The following is a 17544-nucleotide window of genomic DNA, read 5'->3' as shown; positions in this document are numbered from 1 at the left end:
CATGTTGACAATCAGTTACTCATTAACTGCGCAATCTATCTTAAAGGAATAGGCCACCGTTTTTACATACTAAGATATGTTCTTACCTCACTTTAGACGTGTTAATATATCCCCGTCTGGTCTTTGTCCGTGCGCTCTGCCAGGCAAACGGAGCACATACGCAGCCTCTCCCACATGTCACATAGCTCCAAAAAAGCTCACGATAGAAGCTACCAAGCTCTTCCACGTGTTCCCTATTTAAATAAAGTTACGTGAAGTGTTTTCATGCGAAGTATATTTACACAGAAATGTAGCATGTCGATTTTATAAGCAGATAAAAAGGGGGACTATATTGTGAGGCGTAATGATACGAGGAGTAAAACGTCCGCGCAGTAACTCCTAAAGACTTCCCCCGCTCACTTCCGTCAATAACCTATAGGAGTTACTGCGCGGACGTTTTACTCCTCGTATCAATACGCCTCACAATATAGTACCCCTTTTTATCTGCTTATAAAATCGACATGCTACATTTCTGTGTAAATATACTTCGCATGAAAACACTTCACGTAACTTTATTTAAATAGGGAACTCGTGGAAGAGCTTGGTAGCTTCTATCGTGAGCTTTTTCGGAGCTATGTGACATATGGGAGAGGCTGCGTATGTGCTCCGTTTGCGTGACAGAGCGCGCGGACAATGACCAGACGGGGATATATTAACTCGACTAAAGTGAGGTAAGAACATATCTTAGTATACAAAAACGGTGGCCTATTCCTTTAAAGGAGAGCTAAGTAACTTTTGCAGCTAGAGGCCCCAAGCGCCAATGCAGGTGTCGTAGCATGTTGTGTTTTTTTTTTGACTCATTAATTGTCTGTGAGAGTAAATGCTACGCTGAGAAAAGACAAAGGGAGAGAGGGATATTGTACATTGTGCCATAACCGAAATATACAAGGGACATATTTTTCTCTCTCAAATTGGATGTATGTGTTATAGACAAACATACAGTCACTTAGGACTTACCTGTACCAAAAGTGATTTTGTAGAACAACTGAAAGCAGTGAGGGAGATGTTTTCCATTGGTATGTATTGGGGCTGCCGGGTCAGAGCAGGGAAAGTTGCAAGTGTGGTTTTCTGGCCAGAGACACCGGGGGAGATAAAAGACCCCCTCATTAACACTTGTATTACCCTCAGAGGGACTACGAAAGGGATTTATTAAAGTAAAAAAGTTACTTAGTTCTGCTGTAAACTCTATATGTAATACGATTCCCCATGTGAACAGAGAGAGGAGGCTGCTCTCCAAAAGCAGGACTACTCTGGACTTTCCCTCCCCCCGACTCCACTATGTGCTGGACATGTGAAAGCCCATTCAGCAATAGACTGTCACTGCCATGCTGCTCCACTGAGGCGGATATCATTCCCGCCTGTCTCCATCAAACTACTGAACTCTGCGCCTCTGAACACACCGGGAGCAGAAAAGATGGTCGTCGTTTGAAAAGTCAACCGGAACTTATTTTTTTCCCATTGCAAAAAAGCTCGACAACACAGAGCGCTTTTAAATCCATGCTCCACTGAAGCAGTTTGTACCACTATACCCCAATCATTTTTACTCTCCTCCTCCATCCTTTCTTTCCCTCTGTAATAAACCTTTGGACTTTAGCCTCGCTCACTTGCTTCCTTGCAACCTTTCCTTGCATCCTTTCCTCAGACTCTCTCTCTCTCCTCACACCTGCTGCTCTCGTCTCGGTCTCCTCTTGTGCTGGATTTGAGGATGATTAGAAAACATGTCGCTGCAAATTGCTTCCCAGAAAACGCACCTCTCATGGCTGCAGCGGCGCTTTATGCGGTGCTGCTTATATTTCTGATGTTATTGTTATTATTGTTGCGTATGAGGAGGTTGCGACCCGCTAGGATTCATTTTTTCCCCCCGAACAAGGGAGGCTTTGTGTAAGTAATGGGAAACAGAGGAGAGGGAAGGATTCATCATTGTCTTATACATTTCTTATTGTGAATTTTGCTCAAGCACTTCCTTGGAGCAGTGGGACGACTTCTTCTTCACAACCGTAGCCCACGTGCAAGATAGTTTGTACGTACCAGTTTTTTTCTCATTTACGGCTGAATGATAGCTGTTATGTTGATGTGTTTCAGCCAACTAGCAATCTGCTGTACCTGTCTATGCGCCCACTGTAGTCTCTAAGGACACAGGTACCTCTTTTTGATGCTCAGTTGCAGTGAAAACATGTCCTCCCTCTGCTTCCCCACTGCTTTTCTATGTAGTACATTTTCCCGATCTGGAACGAGCCCTTTTTTTTTTTTTTTTTTTACCAGTGCTTCTATTTACTGCCAGTGTGGTGCTTTATAATGCTGAATTGAAGTGATCCAGACCTCTCTGTATTTCGTTCCTCTGAAACCTGATCTCAGATAATGATTGTTACAGATATGCCATATACTTATAAACATGCAGTGGTTTACAGTAACAGGGACATATCTGATTCAACGTGACCTCTATGTTTTTCTCTGGGCTTCCCTCTGTTGCGTTGATTCATTTGTCTGTGTCACTTTGACCATTCGTCTCCTTCAGTGCTGACCTTCTGAGCCACCTCCTGTACAGTATCTATGAGGGCTTGTCTCGGTTCGACGCGGTGCTTTGTAGAAATAGCTGTGAGCAGTTTATACCAAGGAAAGAAGTGGAGAATAAATGATTGAATCCATTTGTGTTGTTTAGATGAAGATTTCAAGGCTAAGATTTGTAATAAGGCGAAAGACGTCTTAAAGTTAGAGATTGCACAAATAGGAACAAGGGAAGGTCATACTCCTGTGTGGACGCTGGTTGTGTAGTAGATTGAGTGGCAGAAGAGGCTGGTTGATTTTGCTGCTGCGGTGGAGATTAATGCATCCCACTCCCTGAATTGTCTGGATAAAGAGGGAGTGAAGAGACTCTAGATCCAGGTGTCTATGTAAGAGTGCCCCTTAAATACACCCCAGTTCATGTGTGAAAATGATGTCTCATGCCACCTGAACCACTCTTTCACAGTGTGAGCCCAATGAATCCTGGCATTGTCATCAGGGATGAAAAATAACCTGGTCATTCAGGATGTTCAGCTGATCTCATTCTTCGAGCACATACAGTGTTGCTGAACCTAGACCTGACCAACTGCAGTGACCACAGATCATGACAGTTTGTTAAATCCAGGTTTCCTCTGGTCAGGCAGTGTGTTAAGCCTGTCTTAAGTCTTCCAGATGCACCAGTCAATAAACAGACGAATGTATTATAATTGACTTCACACTGGGGTGGTTATGCTTGTCTTGGCCTCAATGGAAGCGAGGCTGATATTGGCCCCTCTGACCAACCACTGACTCACACCGCTGATCAGATATCCGACATTCTCAAAGTGGTATAGGCTTGGCTTGTCAGGAGTGTTTGTTGATTAGCAAGAACTGGCCGACAGTAGTAGAACAGGTGTTTATAAATTCTGTAATGATAAGAATGAATATGTGTCGAAGGAACGGGTGTTTAAATTGTATTGAATGAATGAGTGTGACTGAGAGTGTGTTTAGAAAAATGATGTCCTATGTAACTAAGATATTTCTTACATTGTCAGCCACGTCATTTTGTACCTCTTGTCCGTCCTCTCCTCAGATGGCGCCCACAGCGTCTCAGCTCAGTGCATCCTGCGCGTCCTCATCATCACCGAGGACATGTTGGGCAGCAGCATCACGGTGCGTCTCCAGAACATGTCCCAGGACCACTTCCTGTCCCCGCTGCTGACCCACTTCCTGGAGGGCGTGTCCGCGGTGCTGTCCGTCCCCGTGGAGGACGTCTTCGTGTTCAACATCCAGCCCGACCACGACACCTCGCCGCAGGGAAAGACCATCCTGAACGTGTCCTTCTCGGCGGCGCTTCCCGGTGGTCGCTTCTTCCCCTCCGAAGCACTGGAGGAACAGCTCTATCTGAACAGGCCGCGGCTCACAGCGCTGACGCAGATGAAGGTCAGTGAATCAGTCTGTAGTGTGAAAGTATGCAGGATAACAGGAAGGGTGGGAAAAATAGAAAATATTTAATCTTTTGTAGCAATGGCATGGGGCATTCAAAGCATACCCTTCGAATCAGGGAGCTTTCTACCGAACTGAGCCACTGCTTCTTCCACCAGCTTTAAGTGTAAGAAGGTTGAGAACAGTGCCAGATTTGTTATATGAGATAAAAATCTTTACTGTTAGAATGAAGGGAAGATTTACAAGATCATGGTAAGACACTGGCTATAACGATATAATCTCATTGACCCACCTTAATTTAATGACAATGACTTAACGATGAAAATAGCTCTTTGGAGACTAAAACATGACGAGATGCTGTGAGTTCACGTCAATGAGACAAGACGAAAATGGGAGAAAGTTTGTCAGACCGTTTATAAACAGAGCGTGTTCACGGAGAAGGAGAACGTGAACTCGCATGCGGCACTCTGCGCACCTCTTTCTCTTTCTCTCTCTCTCTCTCTCGCGCCCCGTTACAGTCAGCGAACGTCCTCCATGGAGCGTGTCAGGACAGTTTTAAATACCATAGTGTCTGAACGCAGAAAGCATGTCGATGTACGATTGTGCAGACAGCGCTGTGATTTAAAAAAAATCTCAAAGCGATGATCATAGGACGAGGAGAGCGGGCGCTTTTGGGAAAAGTCATGTTCACAATGACACTTCTGCCAGTGCCTATAGTGGTGTAATCTGTTTGTCAAAACCTATAAAGCCAAGAGATTATTATTCTTTATCCCAATTGCCAATACTTTGTAAAATTGTTTATTAGTTTTTACAATGAAACTGACTAAAACTTGACTAAACCTTTTTCGTTTTCATCTGACTTAAACATGACAAAAACTATCCCATTTAGAAATGACTAAAATGTGACTAAAAATAAAACAATTTTCATCCAAAAGACTAAGACTTAAACTAAAAAGGTTGCCAAAAACAACAGTGGTAGCGGAGCTATTTGTCAGATATTTTGTTAACATATTCTGAAACAATGGTAAGGTTTGACCTTCCAGGCATGCCATGTTTATTTGTTGGACACAAATAAAAAAATCAAACCTTTATTTGACCAGGAAAGCCCATTGAAATCAGCAAGAGATTGGTTTTAAGGGAGTCCTGGCCAAGAGGCATTTGCAACACATCCCAAGACATCGTCCTTGCCTGGGAGAAAAACAATGTGTTACTGAAATTCAGAAATTTAACTTGGCTTTTTAACAAGAGAGTCGACATGAATCATCAATTAAGACAAACACATTTTTAAACCTCAATAACTGGGCCATCAGGAGGGGCAATAGTTGAATATTCTTCTGCTTAACTTTACTATTAGAAAACAGCATAGTTTGCCATTGTACAAAGAAAGTAAATTCAATGTGGACCACAAATCCGCAAATCGATTTCCAGACTGTATAAGGCTTTTATCTGTGGAGTGTGCATGATTTACCCCACTTTGGGTTTTGAGTTCTCCCACCTAAACATAATAGGCTAATCTTCCAGTGATGTATTCCTGACCATAAAAGCATCTTGTAATATGGGGATTATAGCGCTACAGCATGCTGAGTCACAGCCATGGCTAAAATAATCTGGAAATACATTTGTTTGTGAAGACTAATGCTGAGGAATACACAAAGTGAGCTTGTTCTCTCTGTGCAGCTGTAGAGTTTCCGCTGCACTAGTTTATAATGACTTAATGCAAATTTAACACATCAACACACACACAGCTGGAGACTGTCATAGTTCAGACACAGGCTGAATATATCACACGCAGTACTCACAAGAGGCCTGGAAAACCTATAAATGTGTGAAAAATACCAAGTGTGCCAGGTTTGGACAGGTTTAGCTTTAGATAAATAAACACTAAACATGTGAATAAAATACTGGGATTAAAGACAGTCATGCTGAAAATGAAGCTGAGAGTAACAGAAGGGGGAACATATGGAGAATATTTGTTGTTGCTTGACATTTACAGCGAACAAGACGGATGGACTTTGTAGCGAGAAGTAGGCCACAGTTTCTGTGGGCAAAGTAAGCAAAGGTGTGTTGGAAAAGGAGCATTTTGTATTTTTAGATGGATTTAAATAAACACAACTCTAAATCAGTTTTTCAATACAGTGAATGAGTTACTGTGAGTATTAACAAGTAATATTTAAAGGATGGGTATTATGCATTATCGACTTTTTAGAATCTTCTCCAGTGGCTTTTGTTGTCCTCACCTCTCTTTATTGGAACAGCTGTGCAGCAAAGGGGAACAAGAGGAGGGGGAGGAGCTTATGGGGAGATCATTAGAAAATCAGGATACTGGAGGTTTTGTTACAGCTATTTTAGATTAATATAGCATTTTCTAATCAAGAAAGTGTAAATTGCATAACATAGGCTTAATATTTATAGACTGTCATTGCTGACCTAACGTGGCAAGAGCCAGATTGATATTACAGTGCCAATAACATTTGCACTGACATCAATCTGGGGCTGCGCCGGCTGGAATCATTCGGGGAGAGGTTGTACATTTTCTGCTGACTTGACCAAGAACACCGCAAATACATTGAATATTCAGTTTTGAAAACAGTTATGTGTGTTTGTATAATGCGTAGCAGCACCTTGTGTTTTTTTTGGCATTGCTGTGTTGTTAATTAGTGTCTTTTTTGCCAGAATCAATTTTGGTTCTGTCCAAACGATGAAGGCGGTTCAAGATGGATTCTCCTGTATTTGCACTCCATTGCTGAGCAGCAACAAGCCTCCACAGTACTCCAGGGCCTGTCGATCAAAGCTTACAGCTATGACTTTAAAAATATAAATATTGTATTATATATACATATTACACTCTTCTCAGCGTTGTCAGGGGAATCAACTGTATTTTTTAGAAACAATGAAAGTCTTTTGAAACCAGGCTAAATGGGCACTTTACACATCTCAAAAACAATGTATTCAACAAGGTATTCAATGATATAAGTTTCCATGTATTATTGAATCTTCTGGAGTCGCCCTTAGCCACTATCGGTATCGGAGCAATGTCAGAGCCTCGCCATGAGGACCAAGCGCTTTCCTCGCCCATTGGTAAGATAGTGATAAAGATGTGTTTGAGATGGCATGATGCTGTCTTGGGTCTTGCTATTGACCAAACCAACACCGGAATAATGTCAACTAAACAAAGGATTATGCAGAAGGCAAATGGACTTGGAAGTGAAACCCGCCTGCGTCGGGAAACTATGCCAGACGTCACCAGGGTTAATTCCACTAATGCTAATTATTTTCTCGTGTGTTCTGCCACAGGTTCTTCCGTTCGACGATAACGTCTGCCTGCGAGAGCCCTGTCAGAACTACATGAAGTGCATCTCGGTGCTAAAGTTCAACTCGTCCGCTCCGTTCATCTCCTCCAACTCTATCCTGTTCCGCCCCATCCACCCCATCGCCGGACTGCGCTGCCGCTGCCCTCTGGGGTTCACCGGGGACTACTGCGAGACGGAGATCAACCTGTGCTACTCCAACCCCTGCCTGAACGGAGGGGTGTGTGCGCGCAGGGAGGGCGGCTACACCTGCATCTGTCGAGAGGACTACACCGGTGAGTGCCGTTGTTGGTAATGCTTTGGTTTCTGCCAGAACTTAGCTATTGCGTTTGTGATTGCTTGTATTATTTGGTGGCCAGTGTGAGATCAAATGTTGTAAATTGATTGGTACCATAGAAATGTGTCATCTTTGGGTGTAGTAGCAAGAAGTAAAAGTATAATATAGTATAATTAGTGAATTCAAGTTTGGTTACGATTGAAAATATAATGACAATATGCACTTCAGTTTTATCTGCTGCAGTTACAACATTGTGTAATATTTGTGGTTCCTTGCGATTCCATTTACATACTGGTTCTTTCCAATTGAGTAATGGCAAAGCTACTGTCGGTTTCCAACTCTCAGCTTTGTTATTGATAGAGGCATTAATATTCTCCCAGTTGAGTTCTCATTTTCCCATGCCAGTCCTTTTTTTTTTATATATAGATAAATCAACCTCCCCCCTTCAGAACTAACAGGTGTGTGTGTGTATTCCCCTCGTTCTGTCTGATCCAGTGAAGTATTGTGAGTCAAAACCATTTGTAGAAGCCTGTTTTTGTCAATGTGTCCCGGCTCGACGCTGTTCTTTGGTCTCGATGAAAGAAAGAAAAGATAACATGAAAACCTGCACACACTGCTGCCTCCTGGGAAGAGTCTCCACCTCCGTTTACTTCAACGCTCTCACTCAAAGAGGTTTACAAAGAGACAGGAGTTGAGATGGAGAGAGAGAGAGAGAGAGAGAGAGAGGGAATACCAGGAAACGTGTGCTACATTAATGTTTCTGTCACCAAAATAAAACAGATTATGATGTTTGAAGGCTGAATGTCAACGTTTTGACGGTTATTTAGAGTGTCGTTGGTTGGGGAATTAAGTAAAAATGGAAGAGCAAACTAGTTCGATTCCTATGCAACCAGTTCATAGATACAGTCGGCATTACGTCATACAAGGGACGTGGCCACGCAGAGGGGGAAGGAAGTATGTTTGGGGAAAAACAATTTGTCGCTCTTTTTAGCCGGAATATTAACATACAAATAAAGTCAAGTCTAAATCGGGTCCAAATTAATAATAATAATAATGCATCGGTTTTATATTGCGCTTTTCTGGACACTCAAGGACGCTTTACATTGCATTATTCATTCACTCCATACTTGGTGGTGGTTAGCTACTACTGTAGCCACAGCTGCCCTGGCGTAGACTGACGGAAGCGAGGCAACCAGTCTGCGCCAACGGCCCCTCCGACCACCACCAACCACTCACTCACTCACTACATTCGCCCAAGCTTCCTGTCTCCCATCCAAATACCAACCAGGCCTTGCCTGCTGAGCTTTCAAGGGCTGACGGGATCGGGCATGGCACATGTCACATGTTTTTTCTCAGCAGATTGTTCAGAAGAGGAAAAAATCAGTAGTCCTAGCTAGCGTTAGCATGTAGCATGAAGCATTCTCCGTTATTTATGTGATGATGGGCTGTTGAACCCTTCTGCTCCTCTCCATGTCTTTGTGTCTTGGGTAGAAAACTATATTCAGTAGTAGTTTTGGAGTAATTATTGAGAGTTTAGATTTTTCTTCTATTTGCTTCAAACATGGCCATATAAGGGTGAGTCCTGAGATGCCGTCTGTATCTACCGTTGTCATGTTGAACTGGTATAATTGTATTGTATTAGCCTGTGGCATCACTCTGAAAATGATTTACAAATTTGCAAACAAATGAAAGTTGCAAACGCTCCATCCAGTCTGCGTTTATTATGAGCTATTTTTCTCCCTTGGCAAACCTTGTAGTATATGCGCCAATACAGTCTGAGTTGTTGGTGTTCCAGTATACTCCACTTTGCTGTTGGAAAGATTTGAAACTGTATATAGATGAATGCAGGTGATTGGGTTTGAGAGCTATAAACAGTTTGCTGACTTGCTTACAGCCTAAACATCATTTAAACATCCCCTCATTTAAACAGTCTTAGTGACATCCAGTACCACTACACATATCACTTCTTATCCCAAGCTATTTTCTACACCGTCTGTTGAAATGTGCGAGCCCAGACCGCCCTGTCTGTCTGACTCTGTTATACAAGTCAGAGTGAAGTGTGTCGGGGGATTTCTCACTTTTATTTAGAGATCACGTCGCGGCTGTAGAAGCAACAAAAGAAAGAATGAGACGCAGACTTGGTTCTGAACTCCCTCTGAGCAAAACCAGACAGAGAGATCTTTGAAACGGGGACGAAAAGTTTAAGATTAAGCATTGAAATCCCCGTAAGAAACCTGTGAGTTCTTATGTTTCCGAGTGGTTATCCTGTCTCCTGGTTATTTACACCACTCAGAATACCAACTCGGAAAACCACCCAAATTAGACAAAAAAAAGGTAGGAAACGGAATAGAACAAGCCCTGGATAAGACCTGGCTCTGTAGAGACTTGGGCTGAACCGCGCAGACTGATACAGCTGTGGGGCAGAATTGGAGCAGGATCCTCTGGGGGGCGCTGTGCCGGCGAAGGTCAGATTTCGAGATCACACGCAGGGATTTTGGAGCTGTTTTTAGGGGGTTGTGTGGGCGGCGGGCCGTCTCGTCTATCTACACTGGAGGGGGAAAGCAGGGGGGAAAATGTGTATCTTCAATCATGTCCGTCTTGCTTTGTCTTATCTGAACAGTGTGTCGATAGAGAAAAGTCTGTTACTGCTGTTACTACGACTCAGTGTCATTGCTCGTGTCTGCTCTTCCAAACCTGCACCTTTTAACAAGCCAATTAGAGAGTAAAAGGCTCATTAGTGAGCGGTGTGTTAATGACGACTTCATTACAGACTAATTGTGTCGCGTTTGTCTCTGTGTTGTCTTGGCGTCTTCTTTTCACTCCCAACAATTCATGCAAGCGTCGCACGGTCATAGCTAACGTTACACTCAAGTTATTTTTAGCCAATGACAATATAGACTTTCTCGTATTTGTTACACGAGGAGACATCTTGAGTAACTAAGAAAAGTGTCCTCCTCACAGCTAATGGCCTATTGCTGTCCTTTTCAGTCTCGCAGCTTTCAAGCTCTAGTGTCGTTTTATATACAGCCCTTGAAGACAAAAAGAAAAATCTTCGCCTGACTCGTTCTGATCATTCCAACAGCCAGCGCTTAAATTGCCTCAACTATGAAGCATATCAAGCTTTTTTACAAACAGTGCACACGGTTTATCTGTGGCTTTGGTAGACTGCTGTTTCTCCTGCTTATGTCGTACACACTTATCAAAAAAGCCCGGGGTATTTCGGTATCTTGCATAGGAACAAGCGGGGAGCGTTAGCAGCTGCTACAAGGGGAGCATTGGGGAGTGAGAGGAGCTTTAAAAGTGTAACAGCACCAACTCAAGGCCAGCTGAAGAAATGAGCAAAGGTCGTCACAGTCACGCCGATAGAAATGCTGATATTTTCTCCAAAGGTCCCGATCTTTCACGGACCATAATCACACAGAGCAAAGTGAAGCAATAGACAAGTGGTGAAGCACACAGGGGTTTTCAAGGAGCACCCTCACTGTGCGCGCGTAGGGCTGGCCGATATTGACAGAATATGACAGAATATCTCAATATTTTTGGAAACTTTTATGTATAAAGATGATGAAACAATATTTTTGCGAACCAGCAGAAATATGCAAAAATGTGCAGCAAACATCTAAATTCACATTGCTTTGTTGCTCAAAAAGATAATTGTCCTGAACAGACGGCACTTTTCTCTTCATTTCTTGAGATAAACTCGATATTGTACTTTTGTATACATCCCAAACAGCAATTTCGACATTATCTTGTAGACGATATACTGCCCACCTCCGTTTCAATATTCTACTGGAGCGCAAGGTAATAACTGCACCTTATTTAGTGTTAATAAATTATGAGTTAACACTTAATTCATCATGAACAATTCATTAGTTAAAGGAACAGGCCACAGTTTTTCCATACTGAGAAATGTTCTTACCTGAGCTTAGACGAGTTGATACGTACCTGTCTGGTCTTTGTGTGTGCCCGTGGAAGACCGTGGTAGCTTCCAACTTCACCCCCGTTTGGAGCTATAGGAATACATTGGGAGAGGCCAAATGCTAACAACATCTTTGGTCTTTTGCGTGACTGAGCACATGCACATTGACCAGACAGGTACGTATCAACTCGTCTAAGCTTAGGTAAGAACATATCTCAGTATATAAAAACAGTGGCCTGTTCCTTTAAGTAAGTTCTTTATTTGTCCTTGTACAAATTATGCTCAGGCGTTTGTCCTGAGCCACTGCGACTGAGCTGCGCTGCCACTGGGCCAACCTGAGCAGCATGTTTTTGGAGGTCGGGGCCCCCGGAGCAAACCTGGCTGGCTGCCTTCAGTGCTCCCCTGACCCTCTGAATATGCGCAGCGCCTCCTGGGTTTGTCCCTGTTTCAAAGCGTGGCGTCCTGCACTGGCCAACTCCACTGCCTCCTTCCTCTTCCTCCTACGCAGCTCCCTCCGCCCCACAACAGCATTTCACCATCTTCTGGGAAGAGTGTCGCAGTTCATCTGTTTTATTCTCCTGTGAGTCCATTAGCCACGGCAATAGAAGGCATGTGTGGCTGTGAGTCTTGCCCGGATACCTCCTCGTTTGTCCCTTCCTTGTTTCCTGTAGCACCTCTTATGACGCCTCCACTGTGCTTCACCCGTGGGGGCTCTTGGTGCCTCTTCAGTGTCTCAGAAAGAGAAATGTGTAGGTCTCAAATGTCTTTAGCTACAACTTTTAAAAAAAACAGCTTTCTACAGGACCATTATGGACTCTCTGCAGTAAAAAAACACGACAAAGACGTACAAAAGCGTCCTGTAAAACTATGTAAAGCACAGAAACCATAAATGCAGTTCACAGAAAAAACACAGCTGTCCCGAGAGAGGGAGATTGCTGCTTGTCGCCATGACTACGATGAATAAGTGAAGTATGTGAAGAACTATTCATGATGAGTTTGGCATTAACTGTAGTCAAGTTTGAATTGTTCATGATCAATTAAGTGTTAAATAAGCTAAATAAGATGTAGTTATTATAAAGTGTTACTGATAACATGTATTAATTTATTCAACTTTACCCAATCTGTGCAAAATAGAGGCATTATTTCCTTTGTAAATATGTGACTTTGTAAAAAAGAATCTCAATGAAATACTGCAGTATTTTCTGAATCTATATCTTATCATCTTCCTAAGTCAGAATAAGTGACATCCATCAAATCCAACCTGAAAGTCAAGCCATTGGAGAAAACTCCTCTCCACCTCCCATGTAGCTGCATCTGAAGTCAACATGCAAGAGTTAGCTCAGGGCATTTTGGACCACAACTGTACAACACGAGCAGCAGAGGGTCGAGGAGACGGGAGCGAGGCAAGGCGCTGTAGGAGGAGGGAGACTGAGTGAGAGAGGAGGGAATGGAGGTGTTTCGGACCCCGGGGACTGTCATGTGTTTGAATGGGAGTGGGTTAAAAACCGCTGGGGGGGCCACACCGATCCGACTTTGATGAATAAAACATGGGCTGAATGCATTAAGTCTGAGAGGAGTGGGTTATATTTAGAGACTGAGACACAGGAAGGAGCTGCAGAAGTGGGGCGCACCCGGTTTGAACAATAGAGTTATTACTTAAGTTTCCAGATGAGTCAGGAGTTCTGCTGTTGAAAATGGAGACTTAAAAACTGCAAAAACGCACACAAAATCTGTAAAAGCACATTCATGATATGAGTAACGTTTGCATTGTTTCGATTTGCTTACAATAGTGAAAGAAATTTAAATGATCTCCCCGCTGTGTATAAGTGTAGGGACAAAACCGCCATGTACCAAATGTTCGAAAAAAGGGCTTTTCTTTCATTTTGTCAGTTGTGATTGGAGCCTGCTGACTGGCATTTTGCTGCAGAGTTAAATTCTCAGTCGGGAGAGACTTGATTTGTGCTCCTGCTGGTGCCATACAGGTGATTACATCAGCAGGTACTCAGGTGCTGAATTTACAAAAAAAAACAATGACTACCTCTCTCCACTCTGTCCAAGTTGGTCTCAGCGGCATTGGCAGCTGCCAATCAGGACTCGCTTGTTTGTTTTTGTCACCTTTCTAGCAGTGAACCTTTGAACATCATATGCTGACATTCGAGAATATGCCATAATGTTAGATGGAAAAAATCCAGCCCGACCTGAGTCCGGATCTGAACCGTTACCGGGACACATGAGCCCGCACTCTTTTTACATTTCATCTGGAGTGTGACAGACTGAACCCACAGAGGTTAATATGTTACTCGGGTGTCATGCCTGTGGTGTTCACCGGAGCAACATTGCTGTTCCCTCCTCTTCGCAGTGTCTCTCCTTTAACATCGCGTTACACCTACACTTTCATTCAGCATTTACATCCTTTCTTCTTCTCAGGTCAACTGTGGGCATACAATCTAAACTCCTCCAAAAAGCACCACATAAAAAACAAAAATAAGCTTTAATATTTGCTTTGAATACAGCACACATCCACTAAGCTTCTGCGATATGAAAAGATCCAGTGTTGCAGTCATTTGTCACCAACATCTTGTATTGATGATGGGAAAGTGTGACCACTGCACGAAGCCTTCTCTATTTTTGGGCAGGCAGTGTATTATGAAATGAAATGGAAGCTTTTTTGTAAAGCCCTTTTCAGGTGACCCGAGTCACCCAAAGCACTTCACATAATGTAGGGGATTTGTTCTTCATTCAGTCCACACACGGAGGTGGTATATGTAGCCACAGCTTCCTCTGGGGCAGACCGACAGAAGCACGACTGCACACATCAGCGCCAACGGGTCCTTCTGACCACCATTCATTCACGCACACACATCATTCATCCATGACCTATTGTACATGTTTTAGTGGTAGGGGAAACCGGAGTACACAGGAAGAACATGCCATCTCCACACAGAAAGGCATCATCCAGGGGTCAAACCCGGGACCTTCTAGCTGTGAAGCATGAGCGCTGGCCGCTGCGCCACCGTGCCGGATTACACCAGGATTTCATTTTTCTTCATGTTCTTATAGCCCAGTTTCTTAAGCATTTTCCCAGAGCTAAACTTGTACATTTGAACAGACAAAATGCAACCACGACCACAGTATTCTGGCCTTTTCGTGTCAGTGTCAATAATAGTGAAATGCATTTGTTTCTTTGCGGACACTTCTACCTTAAACTGTCCGTGTCCATTGTTGTTCATCTCCCCCTTCTTCCCCCACTAAACAAACGCCACAGGAACCAATTACACTGTTCCCCTGCCTTTGTCTGATCCACTCGAACAAACAGCTCCTCATTAATATTAAAATAAATAAATAGGGTTTAAATCTCATGAATAATGCTTGGTTTTGATTGTGCGGGAAACAGGGCGACAGACGGCACTCGAATGCAACAAAAGACCCCGCACTTTGGTCAAATCCGGGCCTGTTTAGGGAAAGTGTATGAGACGTAATGATGTTTTACATTATTGCAAAAGGAAGAAATAAAAAACAGCATCGATTTTGGTTCGGAAGTGCGATGTATCTTGTACAAATTGAAGTGGTGTCGAAAATGTCGGCTAATAGCTTGAAAGCGCATGGCTGTTCTTGGTAATGTAACGTGAACCGCAGTTAATGGCCTCTGGATGATGATGATGATGCGGTTTGGAAACTGTGCTGAGTGGTATAGAAGGAGCATAATGTAATAGTTTTCTATGGAAGAGAGCAGTTATGCAGCAGCCTGTCGTATGGATGACCACTCCCTATACCTTTCACCGCTAGAAGTTTGTTTAATGAGCTGTATGTCTTTGTAACTAGGCATGTTCGTAGTGTTAAAGTGAAGGAATTCAAACCATCATTCAAAATATTGTTAGTAGACCACATAAACCCATCTTTGTAGTCTCCCTTTTCTTCTCCGGACTCTCTTATCACCGCTGTAAGCTTCTCTTGTTGTTTACTGAGTGCCTGTCTGATCCACTTTCCATCTCCCTCCGTTCAAACCTCCGAGCTGAACTTACCCAACATTACGTCATGTCTGCATCTGTTAGACTAAAGCGAAAAAATAAAAAAATAAATACAGCTTCAGGCCTTGGCTCGTTCAATTTCACCGCCAGGATTTCAGCAAAGATAAACTCTACAGCTTCGGGGCTTTGGCGATGGTCCAGCTCAATGAGACACACACACACACACAGAGAGAGATATGAGTTTGAATGGCATGTTTTAGTGTTTTGTGTATCATGTGAGTAATTAAGATGCCAGTTTATACAGTGTGCCTGCTCCTCCTTTGGTGAAAAGAAAGTTAGGAAGAGGTGTGTGGTTTCAGAGACAGCAGCAGAGCTAGTGAAGGGATTTAAATCTCTTCTTATGTGAGCTGAATCTTTGGGATCAGGGCAAAAAGCTGTTCAAAACACGGGCTCGGTTTTGTGATGACTTTTTAAGAAGCCAGTGTGATAACTCATGATATCTCAGAGCTAGTCACGGCACGCTTACAGAAGGATGCAGTAGTTATATTTGGGTAAAACTGCAGGGAAAAGGAAAAGATGCATCTCCTCAGACACACGTCCTCCAACCAGATCGACTCCGGGGAGGGAGAGGGGTTGTGTTTAGTTTCACGTTTACGAACAAGCGAGGGCCGGCCGATCCGTGCCACAGCGGGACATGAACATTGTTTAGCTCACGATGGCTTAATAAAGTTTTTAGTTTGACCTGTGAGAGCCTATCATGCTTAACACAAGGCAGCACGATGTAAATGAGGAAATGAATGTGAGCGGCGCTCCCATCAGAGCAGTGCACCTCCTCTTGCGACGCCAACTTGCAAGTGGCGAAGGTGCAGAGTACACAGCTCCGCTACTCGGACAATCTAAATTCGCTTGTAGCCTGAACCCCGCCACCTCCCCCCCTCCTGTGTTTAATTTATTGCAATGTTCACTCGAAGACCAGAGCAGAGCTGTAACAGAGAGAGATGGAAAGGTTTGGATGTGTACAGAGGAAGGATATGACAATATAGGAGGTGATTTTAGAGCTTCCATTGCCTGGCCTTAGCCATCCGTAAACTCCGGTCAAATCTCATTTCCCTACATGTACGTCTGGGTCTGATCTCAGTGGCCGCGTTACATCGGTTGAATTTCAACCTACCAATCAGCGAGCGGGGGAGGCGGGTGTTGTCGGTGACGTCAAGCATTTGCGCCGCATTTGCTGGTTGTAGTTTGGCAACAGCGGCGGATACGAAAGTGATGGAAGCTCTTCAAATTGTTCTGGCTCGGCTCCCAAATATCCAGAAATTGAAACTGAAGCCTTGGAATACGCAAGGAATGCCGCCCAAGAGTTTTGATAGAGTTATGATAGCCGCTTTACTCACATCACGACCAAACGCAAAAAAATTAGATCCAATCCTAAGGAGTTCATCCTTTCCACCTAACGGAGCTCAACTGTGAAGATCCAGACCCTTGTATGAAACGAAATGAGTACGAGGCTGTGGTAAAACCAGGCTAGAGCTGCCAGGAAATAGGAAAATGTTTTTTAAGGTTATGTGGAGAGAAAGAGGACATGAAGTTATTGTTGGTGTGAGTCAAAATAGTGTAGATTCGAAGATGGTCCAATGTATTTATATATTTTTTATGCCTTCAGGAGGTCCCGATCCTTCTGTATCTCGTGAATAACACATATTGCGACTTGTTTTGGTGGAGTGACTCTCCCAGTTGACTGTGTGGGTGTTCTCTGCTCTTTCCTCACTGTCTGACAATCTGTGTTTACTCGGCAGCTACATATTTGTTTTGTTTCCATCTGAAGTCAGCAGTTGGTCGGCGCAAGACAAAAACATTTATTTTCACTCGCTACGCACAAGATACAATCTAAATCTATGTGCCAGATTTGATACTTTTAAATGAAAGAAACGCCCCCTACTTTCCAAACTAATACAAGAATCACACTTATTTCAGGACAGTTTTGTGAAAGTGGAAACCACAGGGTTAGCAATCAATCTGTTCAAAGGGAAAACAGCTGAACCTATTAATGAGTATGAGAATTAAGTAGCTTTTACATGATTTCTCTTAGTGTGGACATATCATGCA

At 43.4% G+C, this 17544-nt stretch overlaps 1 protein-coding gene across 2 annotated transcripts in view; it reads left to right on the top strand.

Annotated features, from left to right (window-relative positions):
• Positions 1–17544, top strand: part of celsr3 (cadherin, EGF LAG seven-pass G-type receptor 3) — an 88298-nt gene that overhangs the window by 24417 nt on the left and 46337 nt on the right. For both annotated transcript variants that reach the window (XM_079557528.1, XM_079557527.1), the window contains exons 2-3: positions 3614–3963; positions 7261–7549. In XM_079557528.1, the coding sequence (XP_079413654.1) occupies positions 3614–3963; positions 7261–7549 (639 nt within the window). The remainder of the gene's footprint in view (positions 1–3613; positions 3964–7260; positions 7550–17544) is intronic.

Source organism: Gobius niger, assembly GCF_951799975.1.
Source record: "Gobius niger genome assembly, chromosome: 6".
Taxonomy (NCBI): domain Eukaryota; kingdom Metazoa; phylum Chordata; class Actinopteri; order Gobiiformes; family Gobiidae; genus Gobius; species Gobius niger.
This window is presented reverse-complemented; position numbering and strand designations above follow the sequence as displayed.